The sequence below is a fragment of the Leptonychotes weddellii genome, chromosome 14, assembly GCF_054177405.1.
Source record: "Leptonychotes weddellii isolate Sample4059 chromosome 14, ASM5417740v2, whole genome shotgun sequence".
In the NCBI taxonomy this organism is placed as follows: Eukaryota; Metazoa; Chordata; class Mammalia; order Carnivora; family Phocidae; genus Leptonychotes; species Leptonychotes weddellii.
The window spans coordinates 15,157,013-15,173,570 of record NC_138382.1 but is presented as its reverse complement, the minus strand read 5'-3'; the positions used below and the strand labels follow the sequence as shown (position 1 = coordinate 15,173,570).

The 16,558-nt window shown below is 43.9% G+C and overlaps 1 protein-coding gene across 1 annotated transcript in view; it reads right to left on the bottom strand.

Moving 5' to 3' along the window:
• PCSK5 (proprotein convertase subtilisin/kexin type 5) overlaps nt 1–16,558 on the bottom strand; it is a 440,253-nt gene that overhangs the window by 177,914 nt on the left and 245,781 nt on the right. Inside the window, exons 11-13 of the mRNA XM_081804067.1 lie at nt 14,191–14,308; nt 12,805–12,993; nt 2,544–2,680 (exon numbers count right to left, since the gene is read on the bottom strand). Of these exons, the coding sequence (XP_081660193.1) occupies nt 2,544–2,680; nt 12,805–12,993; nt 14,191–14,308 (444 nt within the window). The remainder of the gene's footprint in view (nt 1–2,543; nt 2,681–12,804; nt 12,994–14,190; nt 14,309–16,558) is intronic.

Here is a 16,558-nt window from a genome sequence, read left to right as displayed (position 1 = left end):
AAGGCACAGCACAGGGAATAGAGTCAATGGTAATGTAAGAGTGTTGTATGGTGCACATGGTGGCCACACTTGTATGAGAACAGCGTAACACAGACTTGTCTAATCACTATGTTGTACACCCGAAACTAATGTAACGTGTGTCAACTACACTTCAATTAAAAAAAACTTAATATATGTTTTAATAATAAACAAATGGGAAGAAACAATAAAGAAATAGGAGCTCAGTTTGGAATCAGGAACCTTTATACTTGGGAATGATTCTACCATTTAATCGGGCTAGAAAATTCTACATCTCCAACTGAATTTCTATTAGCTTACTAAAGAAATCCCTCATTAATTAGAGAAACTTTCCATGGGGCTGTACACCACAGAAACAATGATAGAAACACACACATAGAAGTAGAAGTCCCTTTTCAATGTTGTGACTAATCCTAAACTGGAAGGTTGGTTAAAGGAAGGATATCCAAAGATTGTGAATCTATCAAAGCCTCCTGACCCCAGGCCAGTAATAGCATTAGGGTATCTCTCTTCTGGCAGAAAAGAACATCTGTAAAATGACTAGAAGTGACTGGAATTACAAGTGAACATTTAAATGGCATAAGGAGAAGCCAATGCTATGAAAGAGACAACTCTAGATTATCTGAGCTACTGCTGAGAGCCTCTAACACAGATGATCAACACCAACTCTGGAGGGACTCTGAACTCCTGGAGAGGAGAGAGCTTTACATTCACGGCCCCTGACCCTTGCACATAAGTACCAGGCCTACTAGGAGTGTGCCCCAAGGGGCAGTTTGCTCTTGTGGGGAGGAGCATTTTGTCACTGACATTCTTTAGAGTTGCATGGTGACAATAAAGAGGAGAGACACTTTTAGTCAGTTTTATAACTGTCTTATATTCTCAACAGATAGTATACCCCTATGTCTGTGCCATAGGCTGCACCCCCCCCCCGCCCCCACCCCTTGGTACACAACTGCCACATTTGGAGAGTGATTATTTCCCTGGGATCTCTTGAGACAGAAGAGCCCTTAACTGTCACCTGCCGATGGATCCACTGGGGTCGGGCAGCATAGCCATGTCACCATGCCACCATTGACCCTGTGTGCCATGACCCAGTATATCTCTATCACATGAGCATTGAGCATGGCCTGGAAAGAGGAAGGGAGGGGAGAGGAACTTCCTGAGGACTAAGTAGATTAGGGACCAATGGAAGCATCTAGAAACCAGGGTCTAGTTTATTTTAATGTTTTCGATCAATCCTGCCTTGTTGACAAACATTTGATTTCTCGATCACACTTTGGCAACCACTGTATTCACGATGCATGCTGGAGGTGAGCTGGACCTGGATGCTCTTTAACAAATCTTTTATCCTGATTCATTGCCACCTTGCCACCATGCTGGTTTTAACCTCCCTGAGTGTGGGTCTGCTGTGGCAACACAGAGGAAACACGTCACAGAATTAGGGAGAAGAGATCGCCGAATTCGTGGCCAAAAACAGATCCCTAAGAATGAGTACCTTTCCTTGACTGGTGGGCAAAAGTATGGCAAATGCATGCTTCATTCCTGTGTTCTGCTGCGTGCCTCCTTTGCCCTATGCAACCCACTGTTACCTGAGTAATACACACCCTTACAGTGAATTACACAATGTCTAGGTTAATTTATTCTGCAATCAGCAGAGGGCTAGAAATGGATATCCATCAGTCCGAACATGCCCTCAGGCCTGGATCTTCTGCAGGTGGACTGCAGAGAGAGAGCACTGAGAAGCACAGATTTGTTAGATGGTTGCAGATGTATCCACGGCTGGGTGGGAGCTGGGGTGCTTGTCAAACAGATCATCTGCCACTGAGCCAAGTACTACGTAGGGCTCCATTGTGGACAACACAGGGTGCTGTGAAAACCTGTTCAGTCTCCAGCCCCAAGCTACATTTGTACTTTCCCTTACTTTGTGTTACAAACAAGCTTCATGTATTAGCATGAGGATGGAGATAGACCATGTGCTTCTGTTAACATCGTAATTTCCACATTTTACTTATCTAGAAAGCATTCCTTTTCCTTAGCTCTTAGGCTCACATGGGGCAGAATACCATCATTCATTTTCTTTACTGGTAACCAGTTAAGCTGGCACAAGTCAAGCTCAATGTCTTGTGTGCACTGAAAATTAATTTTAGAATAAATTCAGAGGAACAGATAACTAAGGAAACTGTCTCTTCTCATGACCGTGCAATTTAGCCTACCTCAGGTAGATGAGGCTGGCTTGCCTCTGGGGGGAAGCTGGTTAGAGATGTAGATCATATATTCTGAAACATCAATCAATAGCTGCCACATTTTATCCTGTACTCATATCAAAACGTTTATTCTTTAATCCTTCAATTATTATCACTCAAATGGTAATGCTGAGAACTGGAATACATACAGGTACTCAAACTACAGGATCACATGAAAAAGGATGATGTTGATATATAAATGTAAAAACACTTCCAGGCCAAAATACATTCCATTATTTGTTTCTGCAGAGTAAACCAAATGATAGAAAAGGGAATTCTTACCTGGAGTCTTGAAGTTCCTCAGCTGGGAGGGGGTATCGTAAACTTCAAGGATCCAGTCACCGGTGGCTCGCTCTCCCCAGCAATGAATGGTCATGAACTCCCAGTTTTTAAATCCTTCCATAGAATGATCAAAGAGCCTATGAGAGAATCAGAAAGCACTGTTTTGTATGTTATTTAGAATCCAGTGAAGGTCAAGTCAAGACCATGACCAGTCATCTTTTTGTAACCATCAGCAGGTTCAGCTCAATACTGGAGGCTGTCTTCCTCCTGGAGGTTGACAATTAGTAGACCCAAACGCATGTCTTTGTTCTACCACAGGCAAATAGGCACAGGGATGGCCTTGTAATAGCAAATCTGGAAGTGGTAAACATTTGGGTATCCGGAAAACCAGGCTATGACTCTACCCACAAGAGTGATAGTATCAAGTATTAAAGATGTGGAGCAACTGAAACTCTCTTACGCTGCTAATGGGAATGCAAAATGGTACAACTGCTCTGAAAATAGTCTGGTAGTTCTTACCATGTAACTCAACAATCCCCCTCCCAGACATTTACCCGAGAAGTGAAAACATATGTTCACACAAAGAACTCCACATGAATGTTCACAGCAGCTTTATTTGTAATCCTTGAAAACTGTTAACAACTCAAATGTCCCTCAGCTAGTGAATGGGTAATCAAGTTCTGGTATATTCATACGACAAAATACTACCCAGTAATAAAAACTATTGAACTACTAATAAATGCAACAACATGAATTAGTTTCAAAAGCATTTAAACTAAATGAAAGAAGTCAGACACAAAAGACTATGTGCTGTAGGATTCAATTTATATGACATTCTAGAAAAGGAATGTAAACAGAAATAGATCAGTGGATGCCAGGGGCTGGGAGGGAAGAGGGGGCATGGTGGAAGTTCTGGGGGTGACAGAATTGTTTTATATCTTGAAAATAACGGTGTATGGTTATACAACAATATTTGTCAAAACTCATTAAGTTACTCACATTAAAAAGTGAATTGTATTGTGTGTAAATTATGCCTCAGTAAAAAGACCCTGCCACTCATCTTAACCAGTTCAGGGAGTCATGCCTGGAAGTCCAGCCTACATTCTACTCTTCTAGCTCTTCTAATGGTTTTCTAAGCTCTGAATTCCCTACATGAAATCTCTTTCTGCTTGAAATAGCTAGAATTGTTTGCTGTGATATAATCCTGAGGGATATAAAATATGAAAACATTAAATAAAAGAAAACAAAATCCTCATTAAGAATAAAGAGATGTCGGGGCGCCTGGGTGGCTCAGTTGGTTAAGTGTCTGCCTTCAGCTCAGGTCATGATCCCAGGGTCCTGGAATCGAGCCCCGCATCAAGCTCCCTGCTCAGTGGGAAGCCTGCTTCTCCCTCTCCCACTCCCCCTGCTTGTGTTCCCTCTCTCGCTTTGTCTCTGTCAAAAAAAAAAAAAAAAAAAAAAAAGAATAAAGAGATGTCAATAGATAATGTATAAAACAAGCACATGAAGAAAGAGACATATCATTTATATAGGCACATAATGTAGAATTGACAACCCAAAGAAATATTAAGAAGATTTCTATAGAGGGGTGCCTGGCTGGCTCAGTCAGTAGAACATGCAACTTTTTTTTTTTTTTTTAAGATTTTATTTATTTATTTGAGAGAGAGAGAGATGAGAGTGAGAACACAAGCACGAAGAGTGGGAAAGGGAGAAGCAGGTTTCCCGCTGAGCAGAGAACCTGACGTGGGGCTCAATCCCAGAACCCTGGGATCATGACCTGAGCCGAAGGCAGATGCTTAATGACTGAGCCACCCAGGCACCCCAGAACATGCAACTCTTGATCTTGGGGTTATGAGTTCAAGCCCCATGTTGGGTGTAGACCCTACTTAGAAAAAGATTTCTATAGAGATGGGACATAGAAGGTTAAAAACTAAAAGATGGGGCAAGAAACTGATTTTTTTTTTTAAGAATATTTAAAAAAAATTATGTGCGTCTATTATTTTTGTTGAAAAAATAATAAAACTAGAGAAAGAATTTGAGAGCTGGAGTGGCAAACAGAGAGGCAAAAACAACCCTAGTATTGTCTTAGGAGCAACCATGTCCAGTTACTGGGACATAACTGTCCTTCCGTGGAGACAAAGTTCATGGCAACTGGATGTTGATGGCTATTCAAAACATGCAATCAACTCTCCTTGCTTTAATTTCATGCTCACCAAGGAAATTGGTGGGTATAATCTGACATTCTATGTATATCTTCCCATTGGGAGAAAAAGTGCCCTTCTGAAACCAAAAATAAACCAGTTTAATCTCCTTATAATTTAATATACTAGAATTCTGATTTTTTACATACAAAAGCGTTCTATCAATATGTTTGAGGATCCCTCTAAAATGACAGCTGGATCCTGAAACTGAAGGGTTGGTTGGCATAACTGGAATGTATTAGGTAAATGGCGGACACTCGGCAGTTTTCCCTAGAGAAACTCAATAAACAGGAAAATCACCTCTATGTGTTCCTCAGCCCTTAGAAGAAGAAAAAGGGCAAGTAGTTATCGGCATTGGCAAAGTGTCCCATGGCTGGAAAATTTGAGAAAGGCCGAGGTCGAGTCGAACAGATCTCTTTACTGGAGAACATCGCAGATCTCTGGGATGTTCAAATACGTTTTGTTAATTTCCATAATGGGGTTAATGGTAGGAAGTAATTTTCAAAGCTTCTATGAGTGAGAAGCCCCTTTTTCTCTTTTTAGAATATCTGTATACTATCTATAAGGGTTAGTTCTGAACAGAGGAGTGTGGCATTTCAATGAGAACCATATTGGATGCGGTGGCTTACCCTCATGGTAACAGGGATGGAAATAGTGGCTCCTTACATGAATGTCTTCCTAGTATAAAAGATTGATTAAAGAGCTTCATTAGATTGGGGATGGTGCATTTTGTGGAGATCCCATAATGCATGCACTACCACGACAGGGCTTGGTTCATAAGCTTATGGCTTAAAACTAGACTTGGCCAGGAAGAAACTGCTGGCTCATCATATAACTGACTTACATACAGAGAGTCCTTCACGTAAACCCAGAGGGTGGGTATGTTGGATGAAAAGGAGAAACAGCGGTGGGGAAGGAGGAGGCTTTTCAAATCTCCCTTCCTCTCAGACAGATGTTACAGAGGGGAGTATGTTGACGGAGACATGTGTGGAGGCAGAAACCAATCTAGAACCACTTCTCAGCCCACAGAGTTCTGATTTAGGCTCGAGATCACTGAAGCCATTGTGCCATTTGAGGGCACCGAAGCAACAACTTGTCACATAATACCTTTCCAAGAGTGCCAAACTTAAAAGCAATTCCCAAACAGTTTAGACAGAGCATTTGGCTCATTGCCTCACGTCCAAAAACTACAAAGGAGACTTGAGGCTGCCATCACATGAGGGGCAGTCTTGTTTCCACAACCGTAGCCAACTTCTAATTACTCATGGGTCAATTATTTGACTGCTGGATTAGCGGACCCTGTGTTTCTCCTCTTCTACCCTTTCCTGTCCACCTTTGAAAATCATGCCATTGCTGCCAATCACTTTTAAATCACATTCGGAACCCAAATTAAATATAAACCGGGTGCCAGGAAGAAATATCCATAATCAGCATTCAAATAAGTGTTTCAAAGCCCGAATATAAATGGGCTTTGTCTATCTGGCTAAGCGGTTGCCCACCCCGGTCTCTTCCCTTTATGCAGAGCTGAATGCTCATTAATTTCATGTGGACATAAAAGTTGAGGAGACGAATTAAAAATGCAGCCAAACACGATCATTGCATTTTGCTAAAGGAGTTGATGGGGAAAGAAATAGACACTGATTACTGCTGTTGTTTCGACTAGCTGGCCATTCACGTTTCTAATCTCACCCCGTTCTTTATTTTCTTCTGATTCAGCACTTAAACTAGTCCCGACTTTTTGGCACCGCAACAATGATCAACCCGGCCTCGTCTGTATATCACAGAAGGTAACCATTCACGTTTCTAATCTCACCCCGTTCTTTAATTTTTTCTGGTTCAGCACTTAAAACTAGTCCCGATTTTTTTGGCACCGTAACAATGATCAACCCGGCCTCATCTGTATATCACAGAAGGTAACGCTGGTAGTAGATTCAATTTGTGTTGCAAACAACACTCTTGCTCAAGACAAGCAAGTGTCAAAGCACTGGACACCAGCTAAAGAGATTCTCATTGTGTGGTCTCCATTTATCAACTAAAAAGTCCAACGCCCAGTCTGAACGTCTGCGCTGGGCCAACGGTGAAGAAACCCAACACATGCTAACATTAGCATGGATAAAATGTCAGTAAAGCAGGGCCAGTGTGCGGAAGGCTGGAGTAATTAACTCCATGGCCGATTCACATCCTCTGTTGCAGCGAAACCCCGTCAGAGTTGACTTCATAATCATGTGCTCGATGAAATGATATATGCCTGTGATAGCACAAATTAATTATGCATTCAATTATTAAAATGGTGCTCCACAGCCCTATCCCTGTGAGCAGTTTTCAAATAAATTACTTTGGATGAAGCCTGGTAGAAAAGACGGCCATTAAGTGCAGTGCATCCTTCTGAGGAATTAACTCAGGAAATAACTCATATAATTAGTGTAAGCTTTCTTCCCCCTTTCACTTAAAGAGTCTAGCCAATGTGTCAAGGCTACAACATTCTTCAGTGGTGTTATGGCAACTAAATAACAAGACATTTTATAAGTACTGACAGCTATGTGTTATCATATAATTATTTCTAAAGTTATAAAGGGATCTTAATTTCAGAATCATCTACTACTCCCCAAACAGTATTTATGTTCATTACGGAATTAGACTTTAGACAGGTGTTTTTAGAAGTTGCCTTTTTCTTTCTTTCTCTGTCTCTTAAAATACTTAATTATTATTTTCTTTTTAGGGCTTTATCGCAATTTAACGTAGAACTTACAGAATGCTTGAAGCGCTCATTTGGCTTAACTGTCATTCAGTTTTTTATTTTCTTTAGCTCTGTTCGGCTTTTGCAAGTTTTAAATGATTTGCTTCTGAAATAGGGTATTTAAAATGCACTAAGTTTTTCTGTCTCTCCTCATTGAAGTTACTTCTTTAAGAAAGGTTGAGAGAGAGGTACTAGTTCTAGAGCTTTGGAATACCTAAAAAGAGGAGTTTTTAAGAAAAAAGAAACTTTCAACCTGCATACTATTACTTACTGACCAGGCCCAAAATGCACTCCTTCTTGTGGATCTATGATGTCACACATAATCTTGCAGATTTATTCCATTTAAGAGTGGATGCCTTTTATCTAAGTATCTGTTTTCGATTACAGACGCCTTTGTAAATTACTCGCACAGTACCCAGCAGTGTTCTGCCCACAAGTCTTTTAAGGACACGAACATAACAAGAATGTTGTATGAAAAGCTGGGTGATCTTTTTAAACCGGTGAGATTGAAAATGTGGTCCGTGGACAGGCAGCTTCCGCATCACCTGGGAGCTTCTTAGAAATGCAAATTCATGGACCTCACCCAGACCTACAGGATCAGACTCTGGGAGAGGGGCCCAGCCGTGTGTGTCTGACGGAGTCATCCACCAGGTGCTTTGAGAAGCACTGTGTAAACAAGGGTTAGCACTTATTAAGTGCTTACTGTGTGTTCCAGAAGCGGTGCTAAGGACTTGATGTATGTGATCCCTTTCAATGCTTGTGACAACCATGTGAGGAGGACAGTAACCACAGCATCTATTTTCTAGATGAGAGACTTGCTTTTCAAAGTTGAACGTAAAAATTGGCGAAATCCAGACAGGCCCAGCTCTAACGCCAAAGGTTCTACCTTCTTTTGGGGCAAGGAAGAGGGTTCTTACGGTGAGGCCTTATTGGAATGCAGAATTTCCACTGCAGAAGTATAATTTTTACTGCAAGCCACAAATGCACTTAGTTGGCATGATACTTCACAAATGTCAATGGTCTGTCATTGAACATTTGGGCAGCAACAGAAGTGACTCAAATATAAACACCACATTTAAACATATTTAATTATAGAAGCCTATAGGCTTTGCAGACTCGAAAGTGTACCTTCTCTCTACTTAAGACCATAATTAGAAGCAGAGATATTTGTCTGTAATCAAATTTAGAAAGACAAGGAAAAAAGTTTCAGCTTTCAGTCAGAAGCCAAAATTTGGAACAGAGGGCCACTACAGCTACATTAAATCTCAAACTCACTGACTTGCGGGGAGGGGGAGGTTCAGGGGAGAAAGACCGCTTTTCATAATCCTAACAAATGCAGCTGAAGGAAGAATCTGGTGAAGCCAGCTTTTGTTGGAAAACTTCTACACAGGCAGAATTTGAATACGTGGTGGTATAAAAAAAAGGCTAAATCTGAAGTTGTGCCTGTCTAAAAACATGTTCAGGGGCGCCTGGGTGGCTCAGTCGGTTGAGCGACTGCCTTCGGCTCAGGTCATGATCCCGGAGTCCTGGGATCGAGCCCCACATCGGGTTCCCGGCTCGGCGGGGAGCCTGTTTCTCCCTCTGACCTTCCCCCCTCTCATGCTGTTTCTCTCTCGCTCGCTCTCTAATAAATAAAAAAATAAAATCTTAAAAAAAAAAAAAACAAAAAAAACCCCAAACATGTTCAAGGAACCCAAGCCCACCTAGACTCCCCCCGGCCAATGCAAGACCTCCAGATTCTCTCCAGAGGTAAAGCATTTTTGCTGACTATTCAGCGTGGCTTTTTGTGAGGCGGGGTGCACAGGCCAAGAGGAGGACCAGGAGGGTGGGAGGGCAGGAGAAAACAAAGGGATTAGAAGAAACTAACCATTTGCCCATTCCAGGCCTGCTCTGTGAACTCAGTGCTCCCACCCACTAAATTATCAACCTGGCTTGCCAGGGGTGCTCGCATGCTGGGCTAATGGGGCACGCTCAAGTTGGACTAGTTCTGAACGCTGCCGAGTGCCTTCCAGGGCCCAGCACCTGCAGATGCTTCCTCCAACAGCTGTTCTCCACGGGAGTTCTAGCAAGTGCCCGTCAGCCGGGACGGGGAGGCACTGAGGGCTTCCAGACGGCCCACACGGGCCAAGTGCTCAGCGATCTTGCGGAAAATCGATTCCCAAGGAATTGTTGTGTTGTGGGGATCAACAGCACTGAAACACACGGGGACAGCTCTCGGCCACCTCAGCTCTACCTCTTCATCTCAAATGACCCCTCACGTAAGGAAACTTCCTGTTGTGATCGTTGAGAGGTCTCTTTCAACTACATGCTATTCTTCGCTTTACCGTGGTCCTCCTTAGAAATCTTGACTTCTTTGAAAGAAAGATAAGTGTCCAACCGGGGAACCATTTATTGCTCTCATTAATAATCTCTGACACACAATTTCCTTCCAGAACCTGACCTATCCACCTTTCCTTGAGGAAGTATTATTGCCTTGCAGGCCAACGTGAAGGACACCAGGAGGGGAGTAGGCCTTCCCTTCAGCCTGTCCCCACCCCTCTCCTATGCTGCTCGTCCTCAGCGCCCAATCCAGGCAAGGGGCCTTGAAACACGGCCAAGGTGAGGGGACACAAAGACTCCCGGCCCCTAGGTCAGAGACTAAAAGGTTCTGAGTAGAGATTTCCTCTCATAAAAGGAAAGCTTCAGAACATGCTCGAAGGAAAAAAAAAATGCCAAAAGAAACGGTCTTTCCTTAACTGCTTCGGTTGAAGGGATGCTCCTAGCATCAAGCACAGCAAGGGCAGGGGAGTCTGGCCTCGGACGCCGCATGTGCTTTTGGGACTGGGTGCCACTGCTTTAGGCTTCAGGGGTCAGCTGCTTAGAGTGATGTGTTCGGGGAACGGCGGACAAATGAATTCACAACATCCGTTACACCTCCGGGGTGTCTCCAGCCCTTCTGCCCCTCCGGTCCGCCCACCGCCTTTGGGTGGCTACTTCCTTTCAGTACGGACATGAAACACATACAAAAGAGCAGCCCTTGGAGAAAACGTTCCAGAGAAGTCACACGCCGGGTAGCAACTTTATTCCCAGGGGGGTCTTGATGGCCGAGACTGAGGTCAACTTCACCACCGCCGGTCACTGCGCATCTGAAATACGTGCTTCCTTTGTCGGGCACAAGTCAGGCGGCAGTGCTGGGCTGGGCACTTGGCAAAGAGCCAAGCAGGTGTCGGCTCCTGCGCATGCGCGCGGACTGAAGCCCGTGCCGTGGCAATCCACCAAATCCTGCGACGGGGCCACAGCCCCTCTGCTTCCCAGCCTCCTGCCTGAAGTCACTCCGGGGGCAGGCCAACTAGAAACGCTGCAGTAGGCAGGAAAAGCCCAGAAAGCCTGAGGACTCTGAGTTTTCCAAGCCCCCAGCGACCGTGAAGGGACGGTTTTTCTAGAAGAGAGGAGGACCAAGGGGCCTCAGGCACACATGCGTGAGGCAAACCTTTGCGCCGCCGTGTTTCACCCGGATACTCCTTCGACTTTAACGCAGATGAATGAAGGCAAAGGAAAAGAAAGAACAATGGAGGAAAAGGTCTTCCCTTGCTTCATAGCAACAGCTGGGGTGACCTCCTAGTCGCGGAATTGTGCATCGGAAGGCGTCGCCCGCTGGAAAGAAGCACTGACCCCTGCTTGCGGCGGGGGGACGGCATGGGTGGCACGTCCAGGGATCCGAGGCCAAAGCAGCCTGCCCTTCTCTGCGCCTGCATCCACTTATTCTGGCAGAGCTGCGCTGCATAAGGCACGAAGCCCACGTTTTCCCACGCCCCAGTGGAGGACGTTAGGTTTTAAAGAACGCGAGTCGGCCAAGCACAGATGTCAAATGTAATGAAAGATTTCGGGTTCTGGACTCCCAGTCACTGTCATCCAGAATTGCGAGTGCTCTCTCTCTTTCTCCCAGTGCTAGAGCAGATGAAGTTGGGGATTTTGCTCAGTCTTGCTTTTGGTTCTGCAGGGTTGCATCAGCCCCTGGCCTCTCAGCCCCAATGGCCTGTTGTCAGTCCTAACAAAGCCCACCACCGACCCGGCCACCTGGCTATGTGGGCAGGTGGCTATGTCTGCATAAAAGCCTGGCTCTCGTTGGGACTATATATGCCATTCATGATAAGACTTTTGCTCCCAGTATGTGTTCGTCTTGGAGGAAAAAAAGATCAAATTGAAGAAGTAATTAGGCTTCTAGCTGTGGTTTATATTTTAGAAACATAGAGGGGACGAAGTGTAATTTAAGACAACCTGACATCTTCCCATTCTGGTCCCACTTTTTGACAAGCACCTGCTGCCCATGCTCCCAACCATTCAAAAACCTATGGAGCAAAAGAAAACTGGTGCTAGAACATTCTGGCTTTTCAGCAGGATCGTGGCAATACAGCTACCTCCTGGCTCAGTGTTTGGAGGGAGCAGGGAAAAGGCAAGAGGCTAAGAAGAGAAACTGAGTACCCTCTTGAGCAGTAAAGACTAAAGGGCCAACCTTTAGAATACGGGTCAGCAAATTACAGTCTTCAAGCCAAATCCAGCCTGTTGTCTGTTTCTGTAAATAAAGTTTTATTGGAAAAAAGCCATGCCCATTCATTCACACTGCCTAGGGGCTTTTGGGCTCTGAGGCAGAGCTGAACAGTTGCCACAGAAACATGGCCTGCAAAGCTCAAAACATTTACTAACAGGCTCTTTGCAGAAAAAATTTGCCCACACCTGTTTTAAAACAACTAGAACTTCCTTTAAGGTTGGACAAGGCCTGGGCAAGAGGATTCAGTTAATCTGTAACAAATTCCGGCAGACATTTTGGACAGGGGAGAGAATCTCAAAGGCCTAAGGAGTTAGTGCTCTGCATTTCCTTGTTAGGATAAACAACAACAGGCGGCCTTCAATTTTTCTGCGGCATCCTTGCGATATTACCCGAGTATTAAATGTTACACTGTCCCATTCCTACAGATTCTAGGCAGTTTTACATTCCCTCATTTACTTAAAGATTTTATTTATTTATTTTAGAGAGAGGGGAGGGGTGGAGGGAGAGGGAAGGAGAATCTCCAGCAGACTCCCTGCTGAGTGCGGAGCCCGACATGTGACTTGATCTCAGGACCCCGAGATCATGACCTGAGCCGAAATCAAGAGTCGGCCGCTCAACCGACTGAGGCACCCCGGCGCCCCTGCACTCCCTCATTTATGTATGGGCAGTAAGAGCTCTGACTGTCCCATCCTGACATCTACGTGCCCCCTTAGTTCTTCGTGAGTCAGGAGCAGGTGACGCTTTCTACCTTCCACAGCAGCTGAGTGTTGGTGGTGCCAGAGGCCATCACAGTACCTGTTGGCCAAAAGCTGGGACCTGGTTCCTGAGGGTGAGGTCAGGTAGATGGCCAGGTCTCCCCTCCTGGGATGGGTGATGGTTATGCGCACAACTACGTGCTCCAGGTAGTTGACGTGGTGGTTGGGGTTATCAGAACAGCCCGAAGCTTTGTAGATGGAGCGCACTGCACTGTTGGGGCGGATGGTCCTGCAACAGAGAGAGACAGAGTGTGAGCAGAGCACACGCCGGGGCCGGGCTGGGTAAACCTGCGGGCCCGGAACGATGATGTGATGTACCACAAACCGCTGGTGGCTGGATACTGAACGACAGAGTGCCATCACCCAAGGTCACTTCAGGGATTAACCCTGGTTATTAGAGAGTAGGAAAGATGCAAATGAGAGAAAATGGCGGAATTAAAGTTCTTTCATCGTCCTGCAGGGAGGGCTCTCGAACTTGAGGGTATCACCTTGTTAAAACGCAGAGCGCTGAGCCCCTGCCCGCAATGTCTGATTTAGTGAGGCTGAGGTGGGCTCCAAGAATGTGCATTTCTCACAAGTTCCCAGGTGACAGTGATGTTGCTGATCTATGGAATATCCTTTTCGGACTACTGTTGGAGGGTACGGTGGTATGGGGGAGGCTTGGGGATTGCCATGACCTTGGTTAAATCCCTGGTCTACCACTTCCTTGCTCTGTAACCCAGGGGGCACAGGCCTCCTCTGGCCTGAACATTCCTGGCTTCTTCACTAGCTTCCACTGTCCCCCATGAACACTGGGCTCCCGTCACACTGACGTCAGTTCAAGTTGGGGGTGATTCGTCTCCCACCTCAGAAACTCTGCCTGAATTTTTTTTTTTTTTTTTTTTTTTGCTTTGCTGTTGTTCCTAGGGCTGACTCTCCTTCTTCCTTCATGGTCAAAACTTGAATTTCACTCTCTGAGACTGTCATTGAACCATAGGAAAGATATGCCCCCTACTTATTTTCTATCTGTTTTACTTCCAACCTATCGTTACCTTTATATACTGTGCTAAAAATAGAATTCGTAAGTACACGTTATAGGGTGCAGTTTCCAGACTATCAAGTTTAGTTTTTTGGCGTACGCTGACTTAGGGAGAACACTTGCACCATGAAATAGAAATACTGGCTGAGTTGAAATCTTAAGAATGCCCATCTGTAAGGGTCCTCCAAATTCCCTGTTAAGAGATGCTTTTAAGGATCCTTGGGTCCTATTATGTGGATTTAACAGCTTAGCATCCTAGACATTCTATGAGAATTTTACAATTATGTTAGGAAAAAAAAAACCACGACACAAGCTTTCGGCTTCCACGGACAACAAAGGGCCGTCTGGAGCACTTGTGCTGATCTCTTTCAGGAAATTGCTATGCCGTCTGCTTGCCGCGAGCATTACTTGATTTGTCGGTCTGTGCTCTCCACGCACACGTGCTGCTGAGGAACAGTGGTCCACTTCTCTGCTTCCGTCACCATGGCTTCCGCATCCATCAGTCCAAATCCATACAGGTGGCTCACTATGGGAGGCAAGAGGCTGGTCAGCTTCATGGAAGTTAGGATCAGCCTAGGCTGTCTATGTTGAGTTCTGGCCAAGAGCCCAGACACATCCCTGTGGGATCCTAGCATTCTTTCTAGGCATGATTAAAAAACAAAAAACAAATAAAACTACACATGTGAACAAACCTAACAAGATTATAAAACAGATGTCTGTTATTCAGTGATGACATATTAGGACTAGTAACAGGACTATCATTTATGGATTATTACCACTGGCAGGCACTAGACTGTCTTTCTCCATGTAACCCCCTCCACGATCTTAAGATGTTGGTGCTATTGTGATCATCATTCATGAGACGAGAACACTGAGGAACAGAGAGAGACCCAAGACCGAGTAGCAATTCAGTGGTTGAGCTGGATTCTAACCCACGGAGTTTTGCTCCAAGGCCTTAATTGTTAACCACTTCAAGTGATGACCTCATCAATTTTGTAAGATAATGAATAGGTTCAAAAAGAAGGGACAGTGTCCACACCCTCTCCTGGTTCAACAAGAACGTACATGCAAGAAATACCAGTTTTCTGACATATCCAGGAGTTAGGCCGAACATCTCGGAAGACAACAATTATTACCTTTCCTCCAGCATATGAAAAATTGATTAAACTTTATGCATGCAATATTTGGAGGCCTCTAGACTTTTATGCCAGTGTCTTCGAATGTTGTAATCTTTTGGTTCTCAGTAAGAACACCTATTGATCTAAATCTGAATTTGATATAACGGTCTCAGAAATTTCAATCACATATAGGAATATTTTTTTAAATTAATTAATTTTTTTTGCCCCATCCCCCCACTCCCCTCCCCTCCAGCGACCCTCAGTCTGTTTCCTACATATAGGAATATTTTAACGATGATACGGCAATATCCACATGTGTAGTTCTTTTTAAAAAATACTTTAAAATCCCAGTGAATACTTAAAAAATCTCCACCCTGTATTAATCTGTCTCATATCTTTATATTTAACACAAAGTCACATTGCTACCAGATTTGTTGCCTAAAACATTTTCCTTATAACATTATTTTACATGAAAATGTCTGTCGCTGTCCATGCTTATGGATTATTTCAGTACTTCCGCTTGGAATTCAAGACACTCTATGATATCATCCCATTCTACTTGCACAACAACATCCTCACCAAAACCTGGGCTTTAGAAAGGTCATTCCTTTACAGTTCCCAGTCATACCTTGCTCTTTCTGCCTCACTGCTTTGGCTCATGCTGAGACCTTGGCCTGGAATTCCCTCCCTCCTGCTCTCTGCAGAGTCGCATTCTACTCCTAAGTTCTGGAAGGCTTAGCTAGTCTGTCTTCTCCTTGAAAAATCCTCTGACCAATAAAAGTCAATAGACATTTACTGAAACTCAGCCATCTGTCATGAAGGAACTTTTCTCTTTTCAAGTCCCTATAACTCTAATCAGTTTGTCAGTCCATCTGCCCTTCTGCACATCTAGCCATCCGTCCATCTACCCACACATCCATGCATCTGTGTGTCCATCCAACATTGCGTGAGTGCCTTCTATGTGCAAGGCATTGTATTACACACTGCACTTTTAATTATGTGTCATTAATTGAATTACTAATTAATTCTGTCAACACATATCTTTGTACCCCAACTATATTGTAACCTGCTTGATGGCAGGAACTAGGACTTATATTTCTTCATATGTTTCATGGGATTTAGCAGAACTTTATACAGATGGGGAAAAAATGATTGCATATAAAAAAGGAAAACTGTGTTAGGGTTTGGAAATACTGCTTTACCTCTGCTAATTTGCTAATTATATAATTCTTGGCAAATGAGATAAAACAGCTAACCCACAATTTCCTTGTGATATGACTGGCTATCCCGTCACCATTACTAAGCTGATTAAGTATTGTTATTTGTCCCATGTGAGAAACTCTTCATCAAGACCTATACAAATGTAAGGGCTCATTATTATACTATCAGGTACTCAGACAGACAGGACATACTGAGTAAAACTGAATAAACCTACCTAGAGATAGCAAGAATATATGTGGGATTCTTATACTTGTATTTTTATAACTTCTATTATAAATGATTATTTCTTGATTAAAAAGAGATGTATATTCATTGTAAAAACCTGGAAATACATCCAGAAAAGAATGAAGAAAGCGAAACTCATCAATAACCTCATCACAAATTGCTAACTGTATATTAACAGGTCTGTATCAACAACTCTAGATATTTAGTTTTAG